At 42.2% G+C, this 14,478-nt stretch overlaps 1 protein-coding gene across 1 annotated transcript in view; it reads right to left on the bottom strand.

Moving 5' to 3' along the window:
- Positions 1–14,478, bottom strand: part of gck (glucokinase (hexokinase 4)) — a 65,385-nt gene that overhangs the window by 19,040 nt on the left and 31,867 nt on the right. Inside the window, exons 3-5 of the mRNA XM_072266387.1 lie at positions 5,023–5,177; positions 4,726–4,845; positions 3,235–3,330 (exon numbers count right to left, since the gene is read on the bottom strand). Of these exons, the coding sequence (XP_072122488.1) occupies positions 3,235–3,330; positions 4,726–4,845; positions 5,023–5,177 (371 nt within the window). The remainder of the gene's footprint in view (positions 1–3,234; positions 3,331–4,725; positions 4,846–5,022; positions 5,178–14,478) is intronic.

Here is a 14,478-nt window from a genome sequence, read left to right as displayed (position 1 = left end):
TCTACCTTAGGCCATGAACTTATCAATCATCCCTTGTATGTGTATTGTAAGTGAAAAAAGGTTCATATCAGATTAGAAGATTACATACCAAGAACCAGAGTTCTATATTGCACTGAACAATCCAGTTCCCACTAGAGAGAGGAAACATTAACTTCCCAACTCAGTTCAAAAGGTGAATATTTGTATAGTAAAAGCATTCTTCAAATCTAAGCTATTTTAGTCATGATAATATGATAAACTGAGTATTGCTCATAGTTGGAAAACAGACCCTAATTTCCAAGTTCAAGACGTGGGAAAAGATTCATTTATTTATTTTTACTGAGATATAGCATAGAGTAAACCTTTTGGGCCTTTAAGCCACACCTCCCAGCAATCCCCCAGTTTAATCCTAGCCTACTCATGGGACAATTTACAATGAACCTACCAACCGGTATATCTTTGGGCTGTGTGAGGAAACCGGAGCACTCAGAGGAAACCCACACATTCACGGGGGGAACGTGCAAACTCCTTACAGGCAGTAGCGGGAAGTGGTTTTGGATAATTGATATTCTAGTGCCATCAGTGTAGATGTATCTTTGCAGACGGAATTTTTATGCCACCAAGAATGAAACACATTTTATATTTTTTGCAAAAGATATACAAGAAGATAAGAAATAGAGCAGGAATAGGCCATCCATTCTTTTAAAGACTGCTCTGCCATTAATTCATATTCATGTTCATTTATTTATCACATGTACAGTATATTGAAACATACAGCCAATCCAACCTTAGGATGCCCTATGGAGAGCCTGCAAGTGTCCTCACACATTCTGGTGCCAACATAGCATTCTCCACAATGTTCAGCAGAACAACACAAGCAGCTAACGACACAGATTCTGCAGGTGCTGGAAATCTAGATTAACTCAGATACAATGCTGGAGGAACTCAGCAGCTCAGGCAACGTCAATAGTGAGGAGTAAGATTCGACGTTTAGAGTATTTTGTATGTGTAACAGCAAAACAAGCCCCTTTCCTCCCACCCACTCACACCCACCGATTGTCCTCCTTCCTCAGAAAGGGCCGCCTCCAGGCCTCGAGTCCACAAACATCAGGCCTCTGACTGCTACAGTGGTCTCGCAGACCCAAGACTTCGGCCTCCGGGACTCAACGTCCAAATAACCTACAGGCTTTGATTTTCGGTATCAACCCCAGAACTCTCTCGTATTGGGACCTCAAACTCACGGGCTTAAACACCGGACTGGCTGATAACAGAATTCTGAACTCTGAACTCACTGACTCATGTACCTCAGGGACCCACTGACTTTGGGGGAGTCATTGACCAGGAGGGGGGCACGAGCCTCCTTATCCTTACTGGTCTTTGTTCATAGCATTTTCTGTCCTGATATCCATCCACAGATGTCTTCTTCACACATCCATATAACTGGCTTTTGACTAAGGAGCCTCTGGCCTGACCTCTGACTCCCTCTACATCTCTGTCCTAAACTTTAACCTGACCCCTAACCCACTCCATTCTCAAAACCATCCCTAAAAACATTTAAGTTTATTACGCTGTGTCATTTTCCTGCAAAGTCCCTGCATCCTTTGATAAATGTCCAAAAATCCATCAATTTCTGCTTTGAATTAAAGCAATGACCTAACTTCCCCACAAGCAGAGAATTCCAAAGATTCACCACCCTGTAAGAGAAGTAGCTTCACTTCACCTCAGTCATAAATAGCTAGCTGCTTATTCTGAAATTCTGCCCTTGGTTCTATATTCCTCAGCCAGAAGAATCTACTCAATCAGGCCTTTCATGAATGCTGTAGTTTCATTCTCTAAACTATAAACTATACAGTCTCACTGCTGCTCAGTATACAATTATACAGCAAACCAGTTATTCCAATGATCAGCAAGTACATCCTTTCTTATGCAAGACAACCAAAACTGGCATATCATACTCAAACTGTGGTCTCAAGGTCCTTCAAGTCCAATAATCCTCACTCTTGTATTCAAATCCTCTTCTAATAGAAGCTAACGTATCATTTGCCCTCTGAATTGCTTACTACACTAGCAAGTTTAACAAGTGGCAAACTATACTCTTATTTCCTTTGAACAGCATCACTCTCCATCTTTCACCATTCAACAAATACTCCACTCTGCACCAACGAGACTCCTCACATCATATTTAGTCTGCCATGTCGGCAATTCATTTGGCTTGTCTATCTCCCCTTGAAGCATCTTTACATCCTCATCCTTGTCATAATCCCACCCCATTCAGTGTCAACAGCAAAATTAATAATATGACATTTTACCATCCCGGCAAAATAGACAATACAGATTGTAAAAACCTGATGCCCAAACACCAATCACTATTATACACCATTTCTCACAACCTGCCAGCTTTTACTTCCTTTTCATCCAATAAGCAATCTCAATTCATGTCAGTGTCCTACCCCAATTCCACATATTCTAAACTTAAAAATCTTTGGATAAGATCTTATCAAAAGTCAAACGCATTACATTCACTGATCCTTGGTTGTGTACTCTACTAGTCACATCCTGAAAGAACTCTTCGCAGATTTCCCTTTTTGTAAATCCATATTGGCTCTGCTCAGTCTCAATTCTTTTCAACAAGTTCTTTTATTACATCTTTCAATAAAAATTGCAATACTTTCCCTAAATCTGCAAACAAGTCCCTTGTTTTCTCTCTCCCCAAATTTTAAATAGAGGCATCACACTACATAGTCTCCAGTCCACTGGTACAATATTTTCTCAGCTCTGATTATTCAAGGATTCAACCTCTACACAAGGAATTCCAAAGGCTCACAACAATTTGAGAGAATAAATCCTTCCTCATTTCAATAATAAATGTGTGTTCCTTATTCTGAGACCTTTGTTCCTTGGCTCTCCTACAAGGGAAACATTCTCCTAGCACTCACCCGTTATCTCTGAGAATTTTGTATATCCAATATAAGACCATCTTTATGCTCAGAAAATAGTTGGGATTTGGTACTGCCAGAAAGGACAGAGTCAATCAGGGGTTTCATAAGGGAATGGGGTAGGGTCTCAAAGGAAAATTATTTTAAGAATTCAGGGCAGGGAAATGTAGTAGAGGAGTTTCGTACTCAGCAGTTGACACGGACTTCTTGGCAAAATGGCTTCTGCTTGTCCATAATTATTCTATAAAGTATCTTAGTTTATTTATAAACTAACTGACCACAACATTGTATAAGGGGATGCTCAGAATTCCCAACTCACCCCTCTCCTTTTAATTGCATCACGAAGCAGTCCTACCACATTGTTTCCCTCAGCTCCTGATGCCTTAAATCCTTTGGTCCAATTCAGAAGGATCCCCTGTAAAGAAAGGGAAGTGTGAGTACAATGCATTATTCTGCACAAGAAAATTCTAAGTCATCTGTTGGGATGGCTATACGTGGTCTTTCCATTTGAGAGTGTAGACATACTACCCACTGTTATAGACTGGTAAATGGATCCAAGGAGAGAAGACTTAAAGCACCTTCCTAACCAAAAGAGGCTTGTATTCCCTTTGATGTGAATGTATTTAAAGGCAGATCCCAGAGGCGAAATGACAATTTTATCAATAATCAGAACCTTTGCAGATAAAGGAAACTGTTATAGAAGACCCCAATCAGTTAAGTTAGACAACCTCTCCTTCTCTACTCTCACCCTGAACACTGGCATGCCTCAAGGCTGTGTGCTAAGCTCTCTTCTGTACTCCCTTTTCACCTATGACTGCGTTCCTGTACATAGTTCTAACTCCATAATCAAGTTCGCAGACGACACCACGGTGGTTGGCCTGATCAGAGGGGATGACAAGACGGCCTACAGGAACAAGGTCCAGCACCTGGCCACGTGCTGTGCCGACAACAACCTGGCCCTTAACACCCAGAAGACCAAGGAGATCATTGCAGTCTTCAGGCATGCTAAGAGCCATACTCACGTCCCCATCTACATCAACAGAGCTGTAGAGGAGCATGTATCAAGCTTCAAATTCCTTGGTGTCCACATTTCCAAGGATCTCACCTGGTCCCTGAACTCCTCCATCCTGATCAAAAAGGCGCAACAGTGCCTTTATTTCCTGTGGAGCATCAAGAAAGCTCACCTCTGTCCCAGGATACTGATGGATTTTTACCGCTGTACCATTGAGAGCATACTCACCAACTGCATCTCAGTGTGGTATGGCAATTGTCCCATATCAGACTGCAAAGCACCCCAGTGTGTGGTGAAAACTGCCCAGCGGATTATCGGCACCCAATTGCCCACCATTGAGAACATCTACCATAAATGCTGCCTGGGTGGGGTGAAAAGCATTATCAAGGATGCATCTCACCCTAACCATGGACCTTTTACTCTCCTCCCATCTGGTAGGTGCTACAGGAGTCTCTGCTCCTGCACCAGCAGGCACAGGAAGAGCTTCTTCCCTGAGGCTGTGACCCTGCTGAATCTCACATCACAGCGCTAAGCAGTATTGCATCCATATTGTACTGTCTCAATACTTTTATATTTGTGTGCTGTAGCACTTACTTTTTATTGCAGTTATTTTGTAAATAACACTATTCTTTGCATTTCTGGTCAGATGATAACTGTATTTCATTGGCTTTGTATCTGTACTCAGCACAATGACAATAAGGTTGAATCTAATCTATTCTAATTTAATTACAGTGCATTTGTGTTTCTTGTACTACATGCCTTACCAGTCCCACTAATGATATCCATGAAGTTTCTCACCTTGTCAATATCTTCATGCCGGACTGGAAATGAAAACGTAAATCCAAGAGGCAGCTTCTTGTCTTTCATGTTGTACTGATCCAGGAATTTGGAAATACACTCAGCAATGTAATCAAACAGCTAACAAGAACATGCAAGCAATGTTAGTAAGAGTGATCATAATCACAGAAAACCCAATTGATAGAGAAGCACTGAAATAAAATTAAGAACCAGTTGCCTCAGAAGATTTTTTAATTTAAATTTTGATCAATCTATCATTTCTATCAATCTGAAGCAATAAGTTTGTAAAGCCCTTACAATTTCTGCTGTGTCTGTCATAACATCGGTGGGAATGGAATACATTTGGTTGTTGGTAGCAATTTTCCAACTTTTAGTTTCATCTTCTGCTACCTTCACCAACATCACGCGGAAATTTGTGCCTCCCAGATCCAGTGCCAGGAAATCACCCACCTCTAGAAGACAAGGTAATAATGCGTCATACAAGTATGTATATGGACACATTTTAAAGAAAAGTCAATTAGATAATCAAAAGTTGAAAATATTCACTTTCAGGCCCAAAGTTCAACTTTGTGAGATTCCTGAACAGAAGGCTTAAAAGCTAAAGGGAGGTAGACTTAAAGTGTTCTCACCATATTGTCTTCTTTGTTTCCTGTGTGATGTTTCATCCTTAGTGATTCAAATCGCATCTCAAATAACCTTGCTGTTTGCCCTCCATCTTCGCTTCCTTTCTATCGGCACTCAACCACTTGAATAATCCAAAGCATATGATTGAACAACCTGCTGGCCTTGATACTTAGCATAAATCATGCCATCTCTAGTCTTTGCATCACACTCCACCTTCTTCCCTCCGCCTCCTTCTTCATACCCCTCCTTCCTTGCACCACCTCTCTTCTTTATGTATCTATCCCTGGGAAAAGCTCCCTCCCATTTCAACAAGAGTAAAATTTTGCAGCTTCCATAGATCGGAAATGAAACTTGAAAATGCTAAAAATATTCACAAACAACAAGCAATGGAAAGAGAAGCTGAGTTCATAAGGCAGGTTAGTGTCCTTTCATCAGATAAATTGTAAGCAAAATAAGTTTTAAGGCGCAGGGAAAAGATGCAAGAAGGATAGGGAGATCGAGTGAAAGAGGATGCCGAGGCTACTGGAGAACTACAGGTACATCTGTAGGAAGTGGTGAAAGGAGAAGAATGAAGTGAATGAGCAAGAGGAGAGTGTAAAGAGGTCTCGAGAAGATACAGACATGCTAAGTGAATAAGGCAGAACATTTCAGATAAAATATGTGAAACCATCTACCTTGATGATGAGGCGAGATTAAATAGGCCAGGATTGTGTTCTCCAATATTCATAAAAATAATAGGTGATTTCTTTGGAAATGACAGAATGTTTCAGGATACTAGAATCAGAACCTCAGTTTCAGAATAAAGTGTAGGCCTCTTTGGACCGATATAGGAGAAATTTCTGCACTAAGAATGAGTGAAGAATCTTTTTAGTTCTCTACCCCAGAGGGCAGTTGTGAAATAATAAATTTCATGACATGTCAGTGATATTAAACCTGATTCTGATTCAGTTAAGACTTGGTGATCAAGTTCATCCAAAACAGAGATCAATAGATTTCCAGATGTGAAAGGAACCATTGGATGTAGGGATACTGCAGGAGCATGATGCAGGGGTTAGAAGGTTAACCATCCATGGCTCAAAGTGCCAGATGCCTTACTCTTGCTCCTAGTTCTGATGTTACCTCAGTAATCTTATTAGGAGGGAGCAGAAAAAAATAAACTGATATTGTAAGATACAAAATTGGAGTAGCCATAATTGCCAAGTGGGAAAATGATGTCTTATTCCTGATGCTTATGATTAGCTTCACTGATAAAGTGTAGGAGGACAAAGTCAGAGTGGGAGTAAGATGCAGAAATAAATAGAAGGAAAACTGAAAGATCACATTCATTTATATGAACTAAATGGAGTTATTCACTCTCTCTCATCCTCACCCCCTCACTCATTTGAAACATGGCTGCATAAGTTAGTGGTTTATTTTCAGAAGGCCTTCGACAAGGTGACACACATAAGGCTGCTTAACAAGCTAAGAGCCCTTGGTGTTACAGGAAAGATTCTAGTAAGGATAAAGCAGTGGCTGATTGGCAGGAGGCAAAGAGTGGGAATAAAGGGAGCCTTTTCTGGTTGGCTGCTGATGAGTCGGTGTTTGGACCCATTTGTTCTTCATTATATGGATGATGGGATTGATGGCTTTATTGCAAAATTTGCAGACGATATGAAGATAGGTGGAGGGGTAGGTAGTTTTGCTGTAGTAGAGAGGCTACAGATGGACTAGATTAGGAGAATGGGCAAAGAAATGGCAGATGGATGGCAGTGTCATGAAGTGTGTGGTCATGCACTTTGGTAGAAGAAATGAAAAGGTTGACTGTTTTCTAAATAGAGAGAAAATACAAAAAAAAAAATGAGGCTTAAATGAACTTGGGAGCCCTTGTGCAGGATTCCCTGAAGATTAATTTGCAGGTTGAGCCTGTGGTGTGGAAGGCAAGTGCAATGTTAGCATTGCTTTCAAGAGGACTAGAATATAAAAACAAGGATTTAATGTTGAAAGCTTATAAAGCACTGGTGAGACCTCACTTGAGAGTATTATGAGCAGTTTTGGGCCCCTTATCTTAGAAAGAATGTGCTGACGTTGGACAGGGTTCAAAGAGGTTCATGAAAATGATTCTAGGACCGAATGGCTTGTCATATGAAGAGGATTTGATGGCTCTGGGGCTGTATTCTCTGTAATTCAGAAGAATGAGGCATGACCTCATTGAAACCTATTGAATAGTGAAAGGGCTTGACAGAGTGGATGTGGAAAGGGTGTTTCCTATGGTGGGAGAGTCTAAGACCAGAGGACACAGCCCCAGAATAGAGGGGTGTCTTTTTAGAATGGAGATAAGGAGGAATATCATTGCCCAGAGAGTGGTGAATCTGTGGAATTCTTTGCCACAGGCAGCTTTGGAGGCCAAGTCTTTATGTATATTTAAGGCAGAGGATGATAAATAATTGACTGGTCAGGGCATGAAGGGATATGGGGAGAAGGCAAGAGACTGGGGCTGAGAGGAAAACTGGATCAGCCATGATGAAATGGTAGAGCAGACTTGATGGGCTAAAATGGCCTAATTCTGCTCTTATATCTTATTGTCTTATAGACAAGCCTCTGGTTCAGCTGCATCTGGAGTTTTGAATTCAATTCCTGTTGTCATGTTACAGGAAGGATGTAGAGGCTTTGGTGAACATATTGAAGAGGTTCACCAAGTTGATGTCTGGATTAGAAGGCAAATGGTATAAGAAGAGGTTGGGCAAATGTGTTGTATTGGTTATTCTGCAGTGGTGGAGGTTGAGAGGAGACCTGATTGAGATTATAAGAAGCATAGGTAGAGTAGAGGGCCAACATCTTTCTCTCCAGGGTTGAAATATCTAATGCCAGAAGACATTCAGGTTAAAGGGTATAAACTCAAAGGAGGTGTGCAGGGCAACTTTTACTGGGCACTCCTAATCATAGAAGCAAAGGGCCTCAGGTCACCTTAGTGTGAGATGGTGGTATGGAGGATCAGGAATTCATGGTGAAAGTGTGCTGGCTAGGGCCAGAAATCTTATAAATCTTGTTTCAACTCACTAATCTTGGCCCTCAGAACAAGGCTGCAGTACCAGATGGATATCAGAGACTGTTGTGTACTCTGCTTCACAGAGACACATCTTGCCCCTAGCACTCCAGCCTGAAGGCTCCACCATCCACTGCATGGACCAGATGGAGGCATCAGGTAAAGCCAGAAGTGGCAGCGTTTGCTTCATGATTAATTCTTTGTTAAAGTTCTGTCTCGGTCCTACTCCCTCAACATGGAGCATCTTGCAGTCAAGTGTGGTCCATTCTATCCGTAGGGGTAGTTCTCTGTCACCATCCTGGTTAATAGTATTCATTCCTCTAGAGGAGCTGAGTACTGCGATCAAGTCAGGACTCAGTTTGCCCCGATGCATATCCAGACATTGCAGGGGACCTCAAATGAGGAATTATATGCAGAACCTAACTGACATATTGGTAGCTTAACCAGTCGTGCTGTGAGAATAATGTACGCACAAAGAAGTGCTTGTTCCATGAGAAGGTTCTTGGTCTACCCTTCTCTGAATGTTATAACAATGTATAACAGCGACTCCACACAGTATTCTGGACTCACTTGGCTGCAGAACTTCTCAAACTCGGTGAGCAGAGACTCTATGTGAGCAAGCTTGCTAATAAACAGTAGGTACATTTAAGTAAACTGTGTTTTAACAGTTATTCCTTGGGTCTGAACCTAAAGTCCTCTGGTAGAGAGGCAGATTGACACAACCAGGCCAGTTTGAAGAAGTCTCTGACAAACTACCACCAACCAACATGTCACCTGCAGAACCAGAGCCAACACCCTTGACCAAAGTTCAAGAAGTTCAAAGTAAATTGTATTATCTGAGTACATATATGCCACCACATACAACCCTGAGATTCAGTTTCCTGTGGGCATACTCAGCAAGTCTATAGAATACGAACTATAACAGGATCAATAAAGATCAAGTAGAGTGCAGAAAACAACAAAATGTAAAACTGCAAATATAAATAAACAGCAATAAATAATGAGAACATGAACAAACAAGGTAAAGAGCCCTTGAAGTGAGACCATTTTTTGTGGGAACATCTCAATGGATGGGCAAGTGAGTGTAGTTATCCCCTTTTGTTCAAGAGCCTGATGGTTGAGGGGTAGTAATTGTTCTTGAACCTGGTGGTTTAAGTCCTGAGGGTCTTGAGCCTTCTAAAAAACACCACACACAAACTATGCTGGAGGAACCCAGCGGGCCAGGCAGCATCTATGGAAAAAAGTACAGTCGGCGTTTTGGGCTGAGATCCTTTGACAGGACCTCTAGATGCTGCCTGGCCTGCTGAGTTCCTCTAGCAAAGTCTGTGTGTGTTGCTTGGATATCCAGCATTTGCAGATTGTCTCTTGGTTGTCTTTTGAGCTTTGTTCCTGATGGCATCGGTGAGAACTATTACACCACAATCAGGAATGCTTACCATGCCTTTCTGTGGCCACACTTTGGCAAGTCTGATCACCTGGCTGTACTTCTACTCCCAGTCTACAAGCAGAGACTACAGACCCCAGCATCAGTGGTGGGGACTGCTGAGGTATGATCAAGGGAGGTGGTTAAGTATTTATAGGACTGCTTTGAATTAATGGACTGGACTATAGTCAGGGATTTATCTTCGGACCTGAATGAATATGGCACAGCCATCACCAACTTTCATGCAGACCTATGTGGATGAGAATGTGCCATTGAGAACATACCAAGCTTTTCTTACCCATATCAAAACCCTGGATAAACAAAATGATTTGCAGTCTGCTGAGGGCTAGTTCTGTGGCATTCAAGACCAGTGATCCAGATTCCTAAAGAAGTCCAGACATTCCCTATGGAGACCATACTGAGAGCAAAAAGGCAATTCCTTGTGAAATTCGAGACACAATTGGATGCACGATAGCTGTGGCAGGGTTCACATGCCATTAATTCCTATAAGGCAAAACCTAACAGCATAAATGTAGTAATGCTTAACTCCCTGATGAGCTCAGTGTCTTTTATGAATGCTTTGAAAGGGAGAATAACACTACATCTGTGTGAATCCCAACAGCATTCGATCCCTGTCTCAGAAGCTGATGTCAGAACATCCCCCAAAACGAAGGAATTGGGCCCGATTGGCATATCTAGCCAGGTACTGGAAACCTATCCCACCAACTGAAGGACATCTTCAATTTCTGACTGCCGACGTTCCAATCTGCTTCAAAAGGGCAGCGATCATTCTGTTGGCCAAGAAGATCAGGGTGAGCTGCCTCAACAACTGTCACCCAGTAACACTTATTTATGTCATAATGAAATGCCTTGAGAGGGTGGTCACAGCTAGAATTAGATCCTGCCTCAGCTGGGACTGCAATTAGCCTACTGCCACAACAGATCTACAGTAGATGTGATCTCATGAGACAACTTACTTTATAAGTATTCTCCTTTACATCATGATTTTGAGCATCTAGACAACAGCAAAACATACATCATTCTGTTTATTGATTACAGCTCAGCATTCAATACTATCATCCCTTCAGTATCATCCTAACCTGGCCCTTTGTACTCTCCTCTGCAACTGGTTCCTCGACTTCCTGACCGGGAGATAACAAGAGGTATGGATTGGTAATAACATCTTCTCCTCATTGACAACCAACACAGGCACACATTAAGGATGCATCAAATGACATGACTAAATCTGCAAATGACACCACATTTGTTGGTAAAATCACAGATGGTGACATACAAGAGTAATTATAATTGGCTGGTTGAATGGTATCACAACAATAACCTCACACTCAACGTCAGCAAGACCAAGGAATTGATTGTGGATTTTAGGAAACAGAAGTTGGGAGAACACATACCAGTCCTCACTGAGGGGTCAGTAGTGGAAAGGGTGAGCAGATTCAAGTTCCTAGGTGTCAGCGGCCCAACATATTTATGCAATGCGATCATGAAGAAAGCATGCTAAAGTTCAAATTAAATTTATTATCAAAATGGATATTTGTCACCATATACAACCTTAAGATTCATTTTCTTGCCGGCGTACTCAATAAGTCCAATAACCATAATAGAATCAATGAAAACCGTCCAACTAGGGTGTTCAACCAGAGTACAGAAGACACTAAACTGTGCAAATAGAAAATAAATAAATAAACAAACAAACAATAAATATTGAGAACATGAGATGAAGAGACCTTGAAAGTGAGTCTGTTGGTTGTGGGAACTTTTCGATGATGGAACAAGTGAAGTTGAGTATTAATAACACTTTATTAATAGCAATCAATGCTAACAATGGAGTGCAGCAGAGGCACAGGTGAGAAATAATTGAGGGAAGTGAAGGCGAGCGGTGGTGGAGATGGAGTGAAGGTATGGTCGAGGCAGCTGAAAGCGGAGATAGAGTGGAAGCAGAGTCACGGCAGAGTCATGATGTCCCTGACAGTGAGGAGAGTCCTGATATCTGATCGATTTAAGTACCAGGCTGGATTGGAAAGGTCAGATATGGGTTGAATCATGGCAGTGAGGTTCAGGCCCTAGTGCAGTCAGAGAACGAGGAACAATCCAATGTCTGAATGTCTTAAGCGCCGGGCCAGATTGAAAAAGTCAGGGTGCCAGGACTGGAGGCAAGGGCTGGTTCTGCGTGCTGCTCCGTTACATTTACTGAGCTCCACATTGAGCTGAGGGCGTAGCCTGCTCTGGCTACAGTGGTGTCTGGCTTCGCGTCTGTGGTCTTGTAACATTTATCTGACTTTGCAATGAACTGAGGGTGTGGTCTGCTCCAGCTGTAGTGATACCTGACTTCATGTCTTTTGAAAAACTTCATTCCTGAAGCTATTTGATTACTTTTATTGTTTGTACAATTTGTTTCTCTCTCTCTCTCTCTCTCTCTACACACACATTGGGTATTTGATGGTCTTTTTTTTAATGGGCTCGTTTGAAGTTTATTTGTTTTGTGGCTGTCTGTAAGGAGATTCATCTCAAGGTTGTATAATGTATACATACTTTGATAATAAATGTACTTTGAACTGCGCTTAGCCACCCAGTCATAAGTGTAAAGTGAGTAGAGCAGGGGGCTAAGCACATGACCTTGTGGTGCACCTGTGCTGATGGAAATTGTGGAGGAGCTGTTGTTGCCAATCCAAACTGACTGGGGTCTGCAAGTGAGGAAATCCAGAATCCAATTGACAAGGAGGTATTGAGGCCAAGGTCTTGAAGCTTATTGATTAGTTTTGCGGGGATGATGGTGTTCATTTCCGAGCTGTATTCGATAAAGAGCATCCTGATGTATGCGTCTTTGCTGTCCAGATGTTCCAGGGTTGAGTCAAGAGGCAATGAGATGGCATCTGCTGTGGACCTGCTGCACTGGTAAGCAAATTGGAAGGGATCCAAGTCGTTTTTTAAACCGGAGTTGATATGTTTCATCGCCAACCTCTCAAAGTACTTCATCACTGTGGTCTTAAGTGCAACTGAATGATAGTCACTGAGGCAGATCACCACACTCTTCTTGGGAACTGGTATAACTGAAGCATGCTTGAAGCAGCTGGGGACCGTACACTGCTGAAGTGAGAGGTTAAAGATCTTAGTGAACACTCCAGTTGATCAATACAGGTCTTTAGCACTTGGCCAGGTACCCCATATAGGCTCGATGCTTTTCGTGGGTTCTCTCTCTTAAAGACTGCTTGTACATTGGCCTCAAAGACTGAAATCAAAGGATCATTGGAGGATGTGGGAGTTTGTGATGGTTCCCCCATGACTGACAGTCAAAGTGAGCATAACCAGCGGCTATACTTCATTAGAATTTGAGATTTGATGCGTCACCAATGACTCTCACAAATTTCTATAGGCATAGAGTGGAGAGCATTCTGACAGGTTGCATCACAGTCTGGTATAGAGGCTCCAACGCACAAGATCGAAAAAGGGTACAGGGGGTTGTAGTCAGCTCTATCACGGGCACAACCCTCCCCACCGTCAAGGAGATCGTCAGCAACAATAAACAACAAACTCCATGTCATGTATAACAGTGATAATAAACCTAATTCTGATCCATTGTCTGAAGATGGTGCAGTACAGCAAAGGCAGGTTGGTAGAGGACTTTTAACTTGCAGTTGTTGAATACAAGGCCTAATCTCTCATTTGTTTCACTGAATGAGTTGACAATGACTTGGTGATCAGCTTCTGACTATGCAACTTCAGATGTCCACTGCATGCTGCAACTGAACTAATAAGGTTGGGGAGACTCTGGTTGTGAAGTATATGCACCATTAATGCTGCAGAATAGTTTTACTCCAGTAGAAAGGTCTTTGGATGTGAAGTGCAACATCAAGGCAAGAAATGAAAATAAGGAATGAGAGCAGTCGTACAGCTTGTTTGATAATGGTCTTTACTGTGATTGATTGTTGTGATCCAGATCAATTCCAATATATTGTTCAAAAAAGATAGTAGGGATAGTCCGGGTAATTATAGACCAGTGAGCCTTACGTCTGTGGTGGGAAAGTTGTGGGAAAAGATTCTTAGAGATAGGATCTCTGGGCATTTAGAGAATCATGGTCTGATCAGGGACAGTCAGTATGGCTTTGTGAAGGGCAGATCGTGTCTAACAAGCCTGATAGAGTTCTTTGAGGAGGTGACCAGGCATATAGATGAGGGTAGTGCAGTGGATGTGATCTATATGGATTTTAGTAAGGCATTTGACAAGGTTCCACACGGTAGGCTTATTCAGAAAGTCAGAAGGCATGGGATCCAGGGAATTTTGGCCAGGTGGATTCATAATTGGCTTGCCTGCGGAAAGCTGAGGGTCATGGTGGAGGGAGTACATTCAGATTGGAGGGTTGTGACTAGTGGTGTCCCACAAGGATCGGTTCTGGGACCTCTACTTTTCGTGATTTTTATTAACGACCTGGATGTGGGGGTAGAAGGGTGGGTTGGCAAGTTTGCAGACGACACAAAGGTTGGTGGTGTTGTGGATAGTGTAGAGGACTGTCAAAGATTGCAGAGAGACATTGATAAGATGCAGAAGTGGGGTGAGAAGTGGCAGATGGAGTTCAACCCAGAGAAGTGTGAGGTGGTACACTTTGGAAGGACAAACTCCAAGGCAGAGTACAAAGTAAATGGCAGGATACTTGGAAGTGTGGAGGAG

This window comes from Mobula birostris, chromosome 8 (assembly GCF_030028105.1).
Source record: "Mobula birostris isolate sMobBir1 chromosome 8, sMobBir1.hap1, whole genome shotgun sequence".
Lineage (NCBI taxonomy): Eukaryota > Metazoa > Chordata > Chondrichthyes > Myliobatiformes > Myliobatidae > Mobula > Mobula birostris.
This window is presented reverse-complemented; position numbering and strand designations above follow the sequence as displayed.